General features: G+C 42.1%; 1 protein-coding gene across 2 annotated transcripts in view; it reads left to right on the forward strand.

Moving 5' to 3' along the window:
- The window catches only part of LOC144518690 (GDNF family receptor alpha-2-like), a 68931-nt gene extending 53789 nt beyond the window's left edge, over positions 1-15142 (forward strand). For both annotated transcript variants that reach the window (XM_078251531.1, XM_078251532.1), the window contains 4 exons: positions 424-536; positions 2183-2323; positions 6578-6720; positions 13899-15142. In XM_078251531.1, the coding sequence (XP_078107657.1) occupies positions 424-536; positions 2183-2323; positions 6578-6720; positions 13899-14036 (535 nt within the window). In that variant the 3' untranslated portion in view covers positions 14037-15142. The remainder of the gene's footprint in view (positions 1-423; positions 537-2182; positions 2324-6577; positions 6721-13898) is intronic.
- The last annotated feature ends 1288 nt before the right edge of the window (positions 15143-16430 follow it).

A 16430-nucleotide genomic window follows, 5' to 3' on the forward strand; every position in this document is an offset into this window, starting at 1 on the left:
TGGTGTTTTTTACCTCCAAGGGCGCCTTCCAGGCAGCTAACCCTAACCTTAACCCTAAACATAACCATTGCCACGCTGCCTGGGAGGAGACGTTGGGGGTAAAACACACAAAAGACCAATAAACAACCCATATTGTCATATGGTTTGGAGGACGTGTTGGATTGTTGGTACTGAGGTGTGAGTGAGACCTGGTTTGCCATTCAGGACGCCTGTTGTAGCAGCCCAGAAACAGATGCTGCATATACTTTCCCAGTTGATTGTTGGTCCCAATTGGCAGATGCTTCAGAGTAAAAAACAGTGCCAAGGAATTAGGCCCCTGTGCTTTGAATTTGTGTATTTGTGTTCATGTGTCGTTTGCTTGTGACTAAGCCTCTGCATCTCCATTTTTGTCTGTCTGTGCTGTGCTTCATGTTTGTTGTGCAGGTCGAGGCTGGCTGATTACATGGTGAACTGCTGGGTAACTCCGCAGACAGTGAGCACCTGTCCCAACCAAGACAATCATCAAGCCTGCTTGGCCTCCTACGCAAGACTCATCGGTCAGTACAGCCTGAAGCACCCCAAAACTTGATCCCGGCACCCTTAAAAAATGATTGCTGTCAAAATAGATTCATTCATCTGCAATTTGTATTTACCGGTATGCCTCTGTTCTGGGGCCTCCCCGCACTTCCACGTGTATACGTGGAAAGCATGAGGCAGGGAGAGCACACCTCCCTTTAATTAGATCAGCTCTAATTAGTTTAATTAGAGCGCGCTATTTGGAAATCCAATCAAAAGAGGGAATCAGCTGAGCCATCAGCTGGTGTGCTGGCTTAGGAACTCTCAGCTATAAGCTGAGATAATAGCCAAGCTTGACCCTGTGACCTGCCTGAACTTACTCTACGCTTCATTCTGTGTTAATCAATTGTGAGCTAAGGAGTTCAATCTGCTCTAGGAATATCACAGCATCGTGAGACGAAACCCAGAATCCAGATGCCTAGATCATTCAGAAAATAATTCTGAGCCATTTTCAGAAAATAGTGCTCGTCAGCCATGAGTAAAAATCGCATGAATCTCTCATTTCCACATTAATTGATACTGCATTTGTTTAAATGTCTGCTTTTCCATATAAAAATATCTGATTTCATTTGTAATACCAACTCATTTTTGTAGTAATGGCCCTGTGGCTCAGTAGAAGTAGTTTTTTCTTCTATTCTAATTCCAAAGTTACTTTAAAAGGGTGCCAGGCACCCCGAAAGCTCTGATTCTAGAATCTCCCCTGGTTGCAGCCCTACATTTACCTCCAAATCCCATAATCATTTTCTCTAATTTCAATCCATGGTGTGATAAAAACTGATGGTTATAGACAGTGTTTTAAAAAAAATAAAAACTTTTATCATGAGCTCCTCATGATAGGCAATGCAGTGAGACTCTCCGTTTATTTCCCTCCTGGCCTAGAATCTCCCCCAGCACACTGGACATCAGGTCACTACTAGAAGTAATTAGGCAGGAGAGGCACAGAGAGAATATTTACTTGATTAAAACACTTGATGACCATCTGTTTGCTCATAGTAAATGTTGCTTAAACAATGTGCCCGGACTGGTACATGCATTTCAACCCCAGCCAACGTTTGATAACAGCACCTTGGTAATGTTGCGTCGGCATCAGAGAGCTCACGAAGAGTTCCAAATGCAAATTTACATGAAATAACGTTTTTGCATAGTGCTTGCTGAAGTGTCCATATTTCAGTATCAGTCACTGCCTCCAGTGGTGCAGTATGAAGTGATAAAATGCCATGGCGCTTCCTGGATTTCTCTGGAAAATGCTACACAAAGTGCATCTAACACCCCTGACTCCAGCTGAAAGCATCGACACAGAGACACATTTGAAAAGTGAAATGGTTGGTACAGTAGTGCTATATTCAAACAGCACACACACACACACACACACACACACACACACACACACACTTCCTAAAGCACCTACTTTACAAAAAATTCACAACGTAATGGCCTCTTTGCATCTAAAATAAAGCATTACAGAATGCTTCACCTTTCCGTAAACTCAAAAAGTGCAAACCTATTCCTATGACTAACATTTTGTTTTCCATTTTATATACTATTTCCAAAATAATGTAGTCCATTATTGTCCATTAGTGACCTATAACTAATTTGTATATGTATTTGTGTGTGGATGCCCTCACAGGGACGGACATGACTCCCAACTACGTCGACAGCAGCTTCTCCAACTGGACCATCTCCCCGTGGTGCACCTGCAAGGGCAGCGGAAACCAAGAAGAGGAATGTCTGAACTTCCTGCGTTACTTTACAGATAACACATGCCTAAGTGAGCCATCCCGATACTCTGCATGCATCTGAAATGGCTTTTGAAACAGATATTGGCCCCAACAGTCATATAATATTGATAAGAGCACAAGCATGTGATGCGGTAGTTACTCTTGTTGGAACAGCAGCTGCCGGTGTGGTCGACATGTTTGTTTTCCTCTCTCACGTTGCATATTACGTGTTACGTAGGTGGGTTAGAGATAACGCAGGGAGGGGGAATAACATTCATCTCATCAGACATTGCGTTGTCCTCAGGTCAAATTTGACCCCTTTTCAAAGTTTCTATATCAAAAATATGGGTTTCTTTCAACCAAATTGTCCCAAAAAAACATGGATAGTTCCATACACGAAACAGGCTGTAATTATGCATCATCAACATACGTTCCTCTGATCTTAAAGGACAATTCCAGTGCAAAACGAACCTAGGGGTTATTAACAGATGTGTACCCACTCTGTCTCTCTCTGGGACATGTTTTCATGCTAATCGAATGTGTTTGTAGCTTACGCTGACTAGCTTACAACGCTAGTATTCGGGGCACAGGGAAAGTAAAAACAAATCGCTATTTATATCACTAAAAAGGCTCAAAATATCACCACACTTCAATGGTAGCATAATGAGGGTCCCTAAATGTTAATCGAAGCATTGAGAACTTTGTAAGTGTACAGTTTATTGAAAAAATACATTATAAAGACACTCGCGTTCATGTTCTGCCGCCAAACTAAAATCAAAAGCAATTTGCTCAATATATCTGAAATAATCGCACTCTGCATAACTTGTCCAGTGTACTTACTCGGTGGATAACTGTCCATCTGGTCCCTCCGGTCTGGGTCGCCGTCTCCAATTTATTTTCGGGACATGGAAAAAAGTTTCAAGTACAGCCCTGTTTATCAGAGAGGGGAAATCTTCAGACTGTACAAAACACTGCGTCTCTTTGGTGTCGCAACACAACAGGTCCCACTCCGTGCAACACAGACACTCCTGTTCGGTGTCCATAGCTTCACAATGTCCGCAGGTACACCACCAGTTTCCCGAAGTAAGAGGCTGTGTTGCGGCATTGATTACCGGTAGCTCTCTCTCTCTCTCTCTCGTAGCCCTTTCACGGAGCTCCCGCAGCTCTTCGTTCAATAAACTGTCTGTACACTTAGAAAGTTCTCAATGCTTCGGTTAACATTTAGGGACCCTCATTATGCTACCGTTGAAGTTTGGTGATATTTGGTGACATCCAACTTTATCCGTCATTTCAAGCAACACAAACAATGGTAACGTCACGTGAATGTGTCTTTTAGTTAACATTGAAGGCAATTTTTTGTATGACTTGACTTGTGACTTGCTTGACTTATAGCAGTGACTCGACTTGACTTGCTTGATTCTCACCACAGTGACTTGAGACTTGCTTGCGACTTGAAGGTTAACACTTCAGACTTGCTTGTGACCTGCACATGTGTGACTTACTCCCATCTCTGGTACTGGTACTTAAGTAAAGGATCTGAATACCTCTTCCACCACTGGCGACTTTAGTGCGACTCGTGTCCGAGTCTCAAACTTGAGTCCCCATATTGAGTTGGATACTCTTCCAGACATTCCAGCTATTCAAATGTCAAAAGAAAATTCAGTTGATTTCAATTTGAATGAAATAATGTTACTTAAATGAAACAGAAAACAAAACAACAATTTCTGTTATTTGGTTATGACAAAAGAGGAAATAGAGCTGATAAAACTTCTTGTACTCCCAATGAAAATGTCTGCTACATAGTTTGATACAACTTCCCCACTGATTAAGTTGGAATTAAATGCTCTTAGTTTCTCAGAAACTAGGCATTTCTTATCACTTCTCATCCCCCCTTTGGGCAAGATCTGCCCGGACTTTAATACAAAAGAAACCATTTGCATGTCATTTTCATATTCAATCTGAGAGAGTTAAAGGGCTTATCCCTTGCGGCAGACAAATGTCATGAAAAGGAACAGATCCAGCACAAATGAAATAACAGCAGAAGCTAAAATATATATCATCTGTACATCTAATGCATAACACGCAGGGTGCAGTATGACAGAGTGGTTACCTCAAACATCCTTATTCTTCTTGCACTGAGAAAGTCAAATACAGCGAGCTCCTTGCTTGCTATGGTGGAGCGAGCAGTGTCATCAACGCTACAAGACACCATTGCCTTTAACATGTTCCATTGTGGGGATAATGCTTTCAGACCATTTCAATGGATTGCTGGGGTACCGTTTTAGCTGAGTGTGCAGGATGAGGGATGAGGCTGGGAGCTGAGGAGGCGTCTTGAAAAATAACACAAAATGCAGCATCTCCTCTCTGCAGTCAAGGGGAACAGGCGGAAAAAAGGAGGGAGGAGAATACAAACAAAAACACCCTCACTGTACAGTGCTACAGTATATATACATATTTACATATATATCTGACAAATTATCTTTCAGCTCCCCATGGCCCCCATCAACCCCACATTCTCACCCCTACAATCCAAAGCACATTGCAATTGAAACCATGTGTTAGACAAATAGTTTATTACCCACACTCTCTTCCGCTTACAAGATCAAGCAAAGGAAAAGTCCAACAGAAGAATAGTTTCAACATTTAGTCAAATGTGTGTGGAGGCCAACATAAAACATTCCAGCTGAAAGGATATTGTAATACGTCAAACACAGTCTGGACATTGATTCCCCTCCTCCCCTCTGTCTCTGCTCTTCTAGTTCTCTCCTCCCTTTTCTCTTACTCCATCTGTCCCTGCAGGTAGGGCAATACATGCTATGCCCAAGGGTTAAAGGAAAACTTATCCAGAGTCATTAAAACATTGAAGTGCTATTGGCAATGAGCTTAATCACTCAGTGAAACATTCGGGTGCAGTAAAACATCCTGCGTGGAGGCCCTCCAGCCAACTAGTTTTGATTTATGACTTTATTCCCCCATCGTACGGCATCTGTAGGATGTAGGCGAGCTATGGACGACCCTAACAAACAGATGCGTAACATTGCATGTCTCAGCAGTACTTCACTAGCTCTTCACTGCTAGCATTTAAGTTGTTAGGCTTCACTGGCGAGCTCTGTTCCTCTCTTTTATTTTCCAGCAGCAGCCAAAATCACCAGCGTCGAACAGAATGAGAAACATGAAGGGGGCTTTTGTATGTGTTAAATGTGCAGGTGTATGCGTGCTTGTGTGCAGCTCTGTGTAGGTGGACAGAGGATGTGACAGGCAAATCTATGTGGCCACGCATCGGGAGTACTAAGGACTGTGTTTGTGTCCATCCGATTATGCACGTGTGTTCCAAAACTATCCTGTTTGTCCTTTGTGCGGTGGTGGGGAAATGCCATTTCTCCTTTGTTTGGGAATGTTTTGAATTTGATCAGTCACACGAATCTATTCAAAGTCATATCTGCATGCTGACCTTATAATGGAGGTGGTTGCCAAGCAATTACATGCCTTGCCTTCTCTCCAGCTGAACAAAGAGAAACAAGCCTTTCGTTTTAAAAAACGGATGAGCAGTGAAAAGGTGCTCAGCCCCTATTTTACCATATCTAGCTGAAAAGCTGACTGAACAGGGATTTATCACATTTTTGCAGACTCACACATGCACTTAGACACAAAATTATACACATGTATACAGTACATCTGCAGGCGGATACACAAGCACTCATATGCATTCACAGGCTGCTGTCCTCTGTTTAAGCTGATTGATTTGCTACTTTTAAAAGATTCCATTTCCGAGTGTACAACTGCCGGCAAACAAATTGGGGGTTCATTATCTCAAGTGTGGACATTATGCCAGTATTTGGTCAGGATGTTGCAATTTGAGACCGGCTGTTGCAACACAAAAGCGTTTTTGTAATGAGCCGGGGACATGAACCAAAGTTGTTTGTATTTAATTACTCACTACTTTGATAGCATACTATAAACATGTTAGGCATTCAAAAAGAAGGCACAGCTTTAAATATTAAACATACGGCAGAGTTGGTAGTTTGTAAGACTGTAAAAAAAAATCCTGAGCAGCTTCCCTTAGTGACAGATTTCCCAACAAATCTCTGATTGCTGTTTTTGATTACTTTAACTCTCAAGCTTACTGACGAAGCAAAAAGACTGGCGCTCCTTTTCTATTTTACTCCATTCCAACTCCGCCCTCCCTCGGTTGCCAAAGATTGGGCAGGGGACCAAGAAGTTGACTTAGAGTTGTCTGTCTGCTAGCTGGCTTCTTGCTGGGACTGCAGTGAAAAACAAATGACTTTATATCTCTGTCCCTGCAGGAAATGCCATTCAGGCCTTTGGTTACGGGATAGACAACATGCAGAACAAAAATGCGTCTGTCCCTGGTCCCTCTGCGACGACCAAGACGGGGACGGATTGGCCGGCGGGCACCTCAGAACCGCCCTTTGTCTCCATCCCAAAGGTAATAGGTTTGCATTGATTGTTTCATTGCTTGGGATATTGCAAGTGTTACATTTACTTGCAAAATTATTTTTGTGGCAGCACAAATATAGCCACACATTTTCAGTGGTTTCCGGTAACTTCCTTGCTTGCATACTTATATTTGCTAAAATGGACCACAGAAACACCATTCTGCTTCCATGAAAGGAGGATTTTGTACAGAGGCAAAATCATAAAGCTCACACCATTCACAGTCACATCACATTCAATCTCTGTGCTTGTTAAAGAAATTGGCACATCAGAACAGACGCTTTATAATAAGACAGTTTATGCTACACCCAAGATGATGACATTTGGTTGAAATATTATATTTCTCTCTCACACAATGAAATAGTGAAATAAATGGGGGGTAATCTGGATTAGAGGTTCTAAAATACTGGCCCAGGGCCTGTTCTCGGCTCAATGCCGTCTACTCTGAAGACTGCAGTCAACTCGGCTATAACTGGGTTTTCGGAGCAGAAAAACATCAGTCTTTGCTGTGCTGCAAGAATGCACGTGTGTTTGTATTTTAATAGAACTGTATTTCATTTTCTCTTCAAATAAAGTGTGAAAATGACAGGACCATATTGTCTACCAAAGACCACCCCCCCACCCCGTCTCTTGAACAGGACGGAAATATTTCACTGCACTTTGGACAAAGGAGAGGTTTTTCTTCTTCTTTTTTATCTAGCTGTTGATTAGTTTTCAAAATGAAATATTATTCAGCTTTACACATGTATTTTAGATGTGCCGTGCAGCCTTCTGGTGTAAGACTAATGATGTCTTTCACCTTTGCAGGAGACCCCCTTCCTTACCAAGCTTGGCTGAATTAGACACCGTAGTATAAAACTCTACTTTGTAAAACCTTCTGCTGCTGTCGCCGCTGCTGCTGCTGCTGTTGATGTTATTGTAAATGTCCTTTTTCAGTGACTATTACAGATTTACACAAAATCCAAGCAACGCGCAGTGTTTAAGAATGCAAATGTGCGTGCTGAATGAATGATTCCCATTAAGACATCTATTTTGAGTAATTCCAGGGGCTTTCACAGCCATTAAATGGTCACACCGCAGTATTGTCCTTTACGCAGAAACCCGCATTGTTGTGAAGACAGCAAATTAAAACCTTAAAAATGTTGTGAAGAGGAGAATTAATGAACAAGCACCACTGCTAACAATAACAGTGTGTATGTTTGGGAAAGGTATTGGAGAAAGAGAGAGAGAGAGAGAGAGAGAGAGAGAGAGAGACAGAGAGAGAGACAGAGAGAGAGAGAGAGAGAGATTGGATGGCGGGGAGGGAATGGATGGTGGATTTCTCCAAAGGCTCTGTGTGTGTGTGTGTGTGTGTGTGTGTGTGTGTGTGTGTGTGTGTGTGTGTGTGTGTGTGTGTGTGTGTGTGTGTGTGTGTGTGTGTGTCAGTATTAATGCAGCGCTCTGTGCCTGTCTCACTGCAGCATGGTGTTTAATTTATTGTAAAAATGGTAATTAGGAAACAATAAGACGTGTGATTACTCAAGCAGGAAGTTTATAATTAGAGAGGGAACTGGTAGGGACATTTTGGGCTGCCCTGCGCTCTCAGACAACTATGCCTGGCAATTAAAACTTGTCAAACTTCCATGGCAGATAAATTGGGGGAGTGTTGTTATGATATGAGTCCTCTTGGCAGAAGACTGACTGTCCGTCTAAGGCTGTAAATCTCACGGCATACACACGTGCATGCACACATGTAAAAACAGCGTGTGTAACAAATAGCGCCGGGTACCGAATTTGACACTTTTTAGGCACCGATGGAATTGCCTCTAAAGTATCGAAAAATACCTCGTCGTTCAATACCCAATTTCAATACCAAAGGAGTAAATCACATCAGCGTGACTGAGCCAATCAGCATGCAGCATGCTTCTACCAATATCTAATAATGCTTTTGATTTTAGGCTGGCTAACGTTACACGTCGTAGAGACACGCAGGAACAACTCTACATTACAGGTGGAAAGGAGGTGCTGGAAAAAAATGATGTTGTTATGTTGTAATTTATTTTTGTTTAATAAAATTGGTATCAAAAAAAATATCGTTTAGGAAGCGGTATCAAAGTCTTGGTATTGGTATCGGCAGGGTGCGATTGTGAAGAAAGCAGAGGGGTTGATCAGCTAGACATGGGCCGGTATGAGATTCTGGCGGTATGATAACCTTCAGCAAAAATATCACGGTGTCACGGTATTACGGTATTGCAATTACAACTTTAAAATGTATTATTTTGAAATATCTGGGTAACAACTTTTTTTTACTCAATGTATTTTATTTTAACACTGGCAGGGAGGGGAATTTCTAAACTGCACTTTCTGTCTTTGACGACTCATATAACAATAGCTCATACCACAGAAACGGTATCCTGGAACATTGTCCATATGCACAACAAAACAAAACATGCAAGAATTAAATCCCCCTACCAATACTGTAGATAAAGCCTCGACCAGCCATGTCAAAACACTTAAAGTGCTCATATTATGCTCATTTTCAGGTTCATAATTGTATTTAGAGGTTATATCAGAATGGCTTTACATAGTTTAATTTTCAAAAAACACCATATATTTGTTGTACTGCACATTGCTGCAGCTCCTCTTTTCACCCTGTGTGTTGAGCTCTCTGTTTTAGCTACAGAGTGAGACATCTCACTTCTGTTCCATCTTTGTTGGGAGTTGCACATGCGCAGTAGCTAGGTAAGGACTACTAGCCAGTCAGAAGGAGAGTATGAGGGCGTGTCCTGACAGTACCTAGGTAAGGACTACTAGCCAGTCAGAAGCAGAGTATGAGGGCGTGCCCTGACAGTACCTCGGTAAGGACTACTAGCCAGTCAGAAGCAGAGTATGAGGGCGTGCCCTGACAGTACCTCGGTAAGGACTACTAGCCAGTCAGAAGCAGAGTATGAGGGCGTGTCCTGACAGTACCTCGGTAAGGACTACTAGCCAGTCAGAAGCAGAGTATGAGGGCGTGTCCTGACAGTACCTCGGTAAGGACTACTAGCCAGTCAGAAGCAGAGTATGAGGGCGTGTCCTGACAGTACCTCGGTAAGGACTACTAGCCAGTCAGAAGCAGAGTATGAGGGCGTGCCACCCTAGCAGCTAGGCGAGCATTATAACGTGTGTTACAAAGTGACCACGTTTGTCTCTGAAGTAAAGGCTGGACTACAATAGAGCTGTTTGGAGCAGTTTGTGAACAGTGTTTTCTGTTGGAGATGGTAAGTCCCTTTGGGCTGGACTTTGGGCTTTTTCACTTTGTAAACCTAACACATGCACAAAAAAGATATATAACACAATAAAGGAAAGGGAAAAGGCCAAAAAGCATAATATGAGCACTTTAAGGCCTATTTATCAACTTCAATATTCAATGGAAAATAATCTCAAAATAAAATAGCACAACGTGGGGTCAACACAGCACTTTCAAGCCGGGGAGCAGTGTTCACTTTGCTGGTGAAGACAAAATACTTTCACCCAGGAAAAGCTTTTTCGTTCCTCATTATTGTTTTAATCCAAACCACGATCTTTTTCCTAAACTACCCTCGTTTTAGTTACTAAACTTCACTGTCAGTGCCGCATGACTCTCCCTTTTTCTGGCATAACTCAACTACCACGGCCCCTGATAGGACCATCATCTGGCGGTGCCTGTAGCCAGCTCACAGTCACCTATTGGCGGCTAAACAAATGCCGCTGGTAGCCAGCATCCTGGAGCTCTGTAGCGGCTAAATACAACCAGCAACTGCTGCTCGGATTTTATTGTTCAATCGCACTATAGACTGTTCACGTTACAACGCTTTACTTAGTTTAAAATAGGCTATTTCTATTTTAGGTATATAATTAATATATGGTCTAGGCCAGGGGTGTTCAACGTTTTTTAAACCAAGGACCCCTTAACTTAAAGAGAGACGGAGCAGGGACCCCCTACTACTAATATTGTATAAAATGAAGTTGCATAATAAACTGGGCCTACAATAAAGTGTAGGGCGGCCTAAAACCTTTATACATACATTTTAAGTGCATAGAATACTAAGCTATTAAAAAAATAATTGTCGACATGATTTTATGAATCATGTTTTAATGTCACACATACATGTGGCAAAGTGAATCCTTATTAACTGTGTCTGTGTATGGCTACATGAGCTATGCCTTCCCTTTAGGCCAGTAAGCCTATCATCGGTGGGGACTTATATTCTAATAATATGTTGCATTCATGTTAAGACATTTTCATTTTCGAAAAATCTTTCAAAAATGATTGGTGAAGTAGATGATCACTTTGAGGGGGGGGGGAATACAGTTTGTCATTTTGTGAGACATTTTGAACTATAAAAATAATTCAGCAGAGGCAGGGATATATAGACCAGAAAGAGGGACATCTCACGCAACCCCCCCGGCAAATCGCACCCTGGGTATCGGTACCGGTATCAAACATTTTTGAACGACACCAAGCCCTAGTAACAAGATTGCATCAGGTTTGTGATGGATGGATAAACGACCATGACACCAAGAGTTATATGAAGCTGAGTTAGAGAAGAGTGAGCATCGGAGAATCCGCGGTCCGTGACTAACAGCCTGTTCATGTCAGTCATACTGCTCGTTTAGTGTATGGAGTATTTTCATCTAATTTGGATGCATGATTACTCAAAATGTCACTTCCAGTGGTTGTGGGCTTTATCCCATGCTCAGTGAGTAAACATGTGGGCTCAAGCTCGGTCCTCTGAGCATTGTGTAGTCAGAGGAGTAGCCCTGCTTTGTTTATATGGGGAACAACAATATTTCCCCCCCATATACTGGCATGTTTCTGTTGAGTTTGATGAGGGAAATTGTAAACCCACAATCATTTCTTTCTTATATTCCCAAGGTCGGTGTCTCACAGATTTTGTGTGTCTTTTGTAACATTTATTTGAATTTGAATGTCCTCGCTTAACAGATTCTTGAACAAGGAATTGTTTAAGTGCAACTGTTCATTCTTACTGCATTTCAAGTTAAATCCTACATTTTTCGCTGTCAGGTGAAAACTTTGTATGTCCAAAACTGTTTTTCAGGAAATGAAAACGATTCGAAAACATTTGATTGAGCTATTTACCTCAGACGAAATTACCTCGTCACTGTTTAAATAACTGTTAAACACACAAACAGACGTAAAGGGTGACCAACAGCACTTATTTATGATAATAAAAAAAAATATATATATATAGAGAGGTTTCTGCCCGACAGCGATGAAATGTACTACAAACCAACCTCTGTATGTGTGACCCTCTCCACCCTGGGAAGCTGGTGTTCTCTGTGTTCCCACACTGTCACTGCCATGTGTTGTTTTTCAGCTCAATCCAATGGAATTGATTGTGGACACAAACTACTTGCCACAGGGTTACTCGATTACTTGCCTTGGGAGATGCAGCCCTATTGCACTGTAAATTTGACAGTGTGCTGATCGATAATGAAAACACTCTGTTACATGCGTATTAACCGCCATGTGGTATATTTTCTTATCAACTGTTTAAATAAATACTCGTGACTGTTTGGCATTATCCCTCGCTCTCTGTGCGCATGTGTTAAAGCATTAGGAAATGAGTTCAGGTTTTGACATTGTCCGTATTCCGTCACGGTGAATGCATTTGTATTCATATGTTTGTGCATTTTGTGTGTGTGTGTGTGTGTGTGTGTGTGTGTGTGTGTGCCTTCTCACAAGCCTGAGTGTATGTGTGGATATTGGCTGCAGCCGGAGATCTGGACTCATGTCAACAGGCTGCTGCCACACATCACTGCCCTTGCTAATTAATTGGCTTTTAGTTGCGGATGTGTTTGGTGCATTGTCAAGCTACCCAAAGCTTCTTTCCCCCCTTTTTTTTTGTCAACTGTCATTTAACCATTTCTTTGTAGAGCGTGAATGCACAAGCCCAGGTACTGTGATAACTGCAGCTATTTTGGATGCCCCTCCTTTCCCTACCTCACTCTCCCTTCTTCCTTCTTTCCCTTAACAGGAAAAAAATATGCCTGTCCTGTTAATATAATCCAACACAATTTTCTTGTTTCATTTTTTTTTTTTCTTCATTTTCTAGTTCATATGTTGCCTTGTTATGTTGTAAGATGAGGTGCTGGTAGATGACCAGATCAGATCAGAGTAGATGTTTTTCTTGTGTACAGGGAAATGGACCAAAGTGCAATCTCTGCAAAGGTTACATTAGTGAAGATGAGTTGAGGAGGATGGAGAAGGAGGAGAAGGAGGAGGAGGAGGAAATGTTTTATGTTCCTTATGATTTTTTTCTGTATTGCTGTGCTGGACTGAAAATGGTGCCTCCGCAAATTGAGCGAGACTACTTTAACTTCGAGGCAAATGGTTATGCTTTGTGTTACAAGAATCCGAGAAAATGGAAAAACTATTCAAAATGCTAACAATTTTATGGAAAAGCACATTATAAGGCAATTGCAGTGTGGATATAACAGTGGAACTCTGGAGGCCATGGGGTTTAATATCTGGACTGATGTGTTCCCACTGAACAGTGTAGCAAACTGCATTTCTTTCTCTCTGTTTTGCACACGTTTATTTTCACTGCAGGGTTTTGATTGTGCACAGTCAAATGCCATACAAGGGGTCTTGCAAGTGTTTTGTCCGGCCTCTGCTTGCTGTAATTTATGCCTGATTGGGAGAACTCCACAGCTGCTGCTGGCTTCTGTAATGTAGTGTTTGGCTTCGTAGCATATTTTTCTTGTGAATAAAGTCTGTAGTGATGGATTTAAAAACGTGTTACAGCTTAAAACAGACTTGCTGGCACAACCTAAAAGAGTTTAAGAAAAAAGAAAGAAAGTCCTCACAAGAAGCTTTCCTTTGTTGCCGACTTGTTTCAGAGTCGGGGAGCATACTAAGCAGCAGGGGCTTGAAATATACTTCACATATCAAAACATTTGTTGGATCAAACTCTTAATGTCCGTGCCATGGATCCATGTAATGTCTGCCTCTTACTCTGACTTTCTGACTCTTTGTTTTCCCTTCTTTCCCTCAGCTCTCTGACCCTGTCCTGTCTCACCCCCCGTCTGTCTCCCTCTGCTCCTCTCTCCTCATCAAATGCCAGAACAAGGAAGCAGCACGAGTGTCTGAGTCATGTCTAACCTTTACACGTCTCTCTCCCTCTGTGTGTCCCTCTATCTGCCCAGTATCCTGAACCAAGAGACGGTGGCCTGGGCAAAACCCGGGGCTTGCCAGAGGATCACTCTGCCTGTCTGTGTGCCAACGTCTGGGCTCTGCTTCCCGGCCTGGCTTTGGCTCTGGTCCTGGCCCAGCATGCCTTATAGAAGCGCCAGGAAGAGAAAAAAGAGGTCATCCACCCACAAGCTGATCCCAAAAGCAGAAGGTGTTGTTTCTGAGACTGATATTAAGAAAAGGATGCATCTCCGGGCAGTTGACATAGATGGCATTTATGAAAGAGGAAAAAAAAAAAGGAAAAAAAAAAGAGGTGGAAAATATTGAAATTTTACAATTGTGAATGTGTTGTTCATTTGATGTATTGCTAGGGCAGAACATGACTGTGATGAAGGACGTCGCTTTACAAAGGATACTTGGTAGGAGAGGCCACGAAGGCCGTTCTCTGGGAAGGACTCCCCCCTCAGACTGTGACACAAAATCCCTAAAAGACTGAAGCTGATTATTTCAAAGACTTCTGCACTTTTCTCGCCAAAGGAGGGAGAGAGGGAATGAACAACATAATTAAAAGAAGACAGGATTGACAGAAAAGAAATTGTTGCGGAGGGAAAAGGAATGAGCAAGAAGTAAATGGGGTAGAGTGTGAGAGCGAAAGGAGAATGAGAGAGAGAGAGAGAGAGAGACATATTTCTGCTATGAGTCACACTTTTTTTGTCTTGAATTGGTTTTCGACTTAATCTTCTCTTGGATGAACAGACCACAAATTAATGGGCGGGGACGGGGGGATGATTACATTCTGTCTCTTCAACACTAGTGTAAACTCTAAACTGTAAAGCCTACTCAGTGTTCTAAGTGTTGGTATAGTATCCGTGACCATAATCAATCTACAGTAACAGCTCTTTCATTTGGGTGCTACAGTACAGTAATTTTTCAGCAGGCGGTGAAAAAGATCTAAAAATGGCGACATAACACGTTAACGGTCTTCTGGTCATTTGAGATGTTGTTGTTAATGACTGTGGGTGTGCGGCAATACGTCCACCTGCACATGTGAATATTTCTGTCTCTATGTATATAAACAACACTTTTCTTTCATTCAACCAAATGATATCTACGGTACCTTGAATGGACATTACTGTACGCTGCAATGGCTCTGTGTCGGTACTAATGGAAGGCCTTCATTATCTGCGTTTATATCTGTCTATTAAGGTTTAATCACAAAGAATGTATACAGGGATGCGATTAAACAAGCTCAAACTGCTTGGAAAGCCCTAACTTGTGTTCACTGAGTTTGTGTGGGCAATTATTATGATGTGTGTGTGTCTATGTTTCCATACAGAAGAAAAAGTAGCTTATAAGAAGCAGTGTGGGGGTTCGTTCTGCCCCTTCAGAGAGCCGAGGTTATGATGCATAGTGTAATTACCTGCAGGGTTTTAAGAGAGTCAGTGCAGCCGCCAGTTCTTTTTTTTTAAAGAGCTTGTGACCCTTTTAACTTTATTGTTCTTCTTTTCATAGAATATGAAGGTCCAACATATTGGGTATTCAAAAAATACTATATCTAGTATCTAGTATCTACAATATATCTATTGACTGAAAAAATGTCCTTAGGAGGTACATTTTTATATGAAGCTGGCTTCAAAACAATGTAGTTTGGAAAATGCAGTGTCAACTTTAAGGAATAATTTGACATTTTGGGAAAAAAAAGCTTATTCACTTTCTTTCCAAAAGTTAGATGGGGAGATCGCTACCCTTCTCATATCTGTACGCTGAATATGAATCTACCGCCAGCAGCTGGTTAGCTTAGCTTAGCATAAATACTGGAAACAGGGAAACAGCTAGCGTGGCTATTTCCAAAGATCTGCCCAGCTGCACCTCTTAAGCTCACTAAATGACACGCAAATATCTTGTTTGTTGAGTGAAAATGACACGTTGTGATTTTAGGGGGGTATATGTGCCGGTATATTTACCTTTGGACTAGTCCCGCATTGCCAGACCTTCCTCAACAGCGCTGCGGAGGATGGTCTGGCTAAGGCACACAACATTCCAGGATGGGAGAAAAACGTGCTCTGGTTTACTGGCATTTCATTAAACCAATCACAATCGTCATGGGCGGCGCTAAGCCCCGGACACAATGATGGTGCCTCTGCAAAATAGCCTCCAGAAGGAACTTGTTTTGGTGGAACATGTGTACGTTCAAAGGTTGTTTTAGTCGAGCAACAGGAAACTCAGATTGGACAGAGAGTCTAGCTAGCTGTCTGGATTTACCCTGCAGAGATCTGAGGAGCAGTTAACCATAGTCCTCAGAAATCCACCGGAGTTCAGAATGCCAACACACAGAAAGCGGAATGTACTGGACATCCGGCCAAAATGGAAGACACCACTTCAACAATCCCGGAAGTGGAATGTCGTGGATATAGACTAGCTTTGGACAGAGCACCTTTGTGCTAAGCTAACTGGCTGCCGGCTTCATATTTAGTGCACAAACATTAAAGTGGTATCAATCTTCTGCAGCAGTTTTATACTAACTTTGGACAAAAATTAACTTTTTA

This window comes from Sander vitreus, chromosome 5 (genome assembly GCF_031162955.1).
Source record: "Sander vitreus isolate 19-12246 chromosome 5, sanVit1, whole genome shotgun sequence".
In the NCBI taxonomy this organism is placed as follows: domain Eukaryota; kingdom Metazoa; phylum Chordata; class Actinopteri; order Perciformes; family Percidae; genus Sander; species Sander vitreus.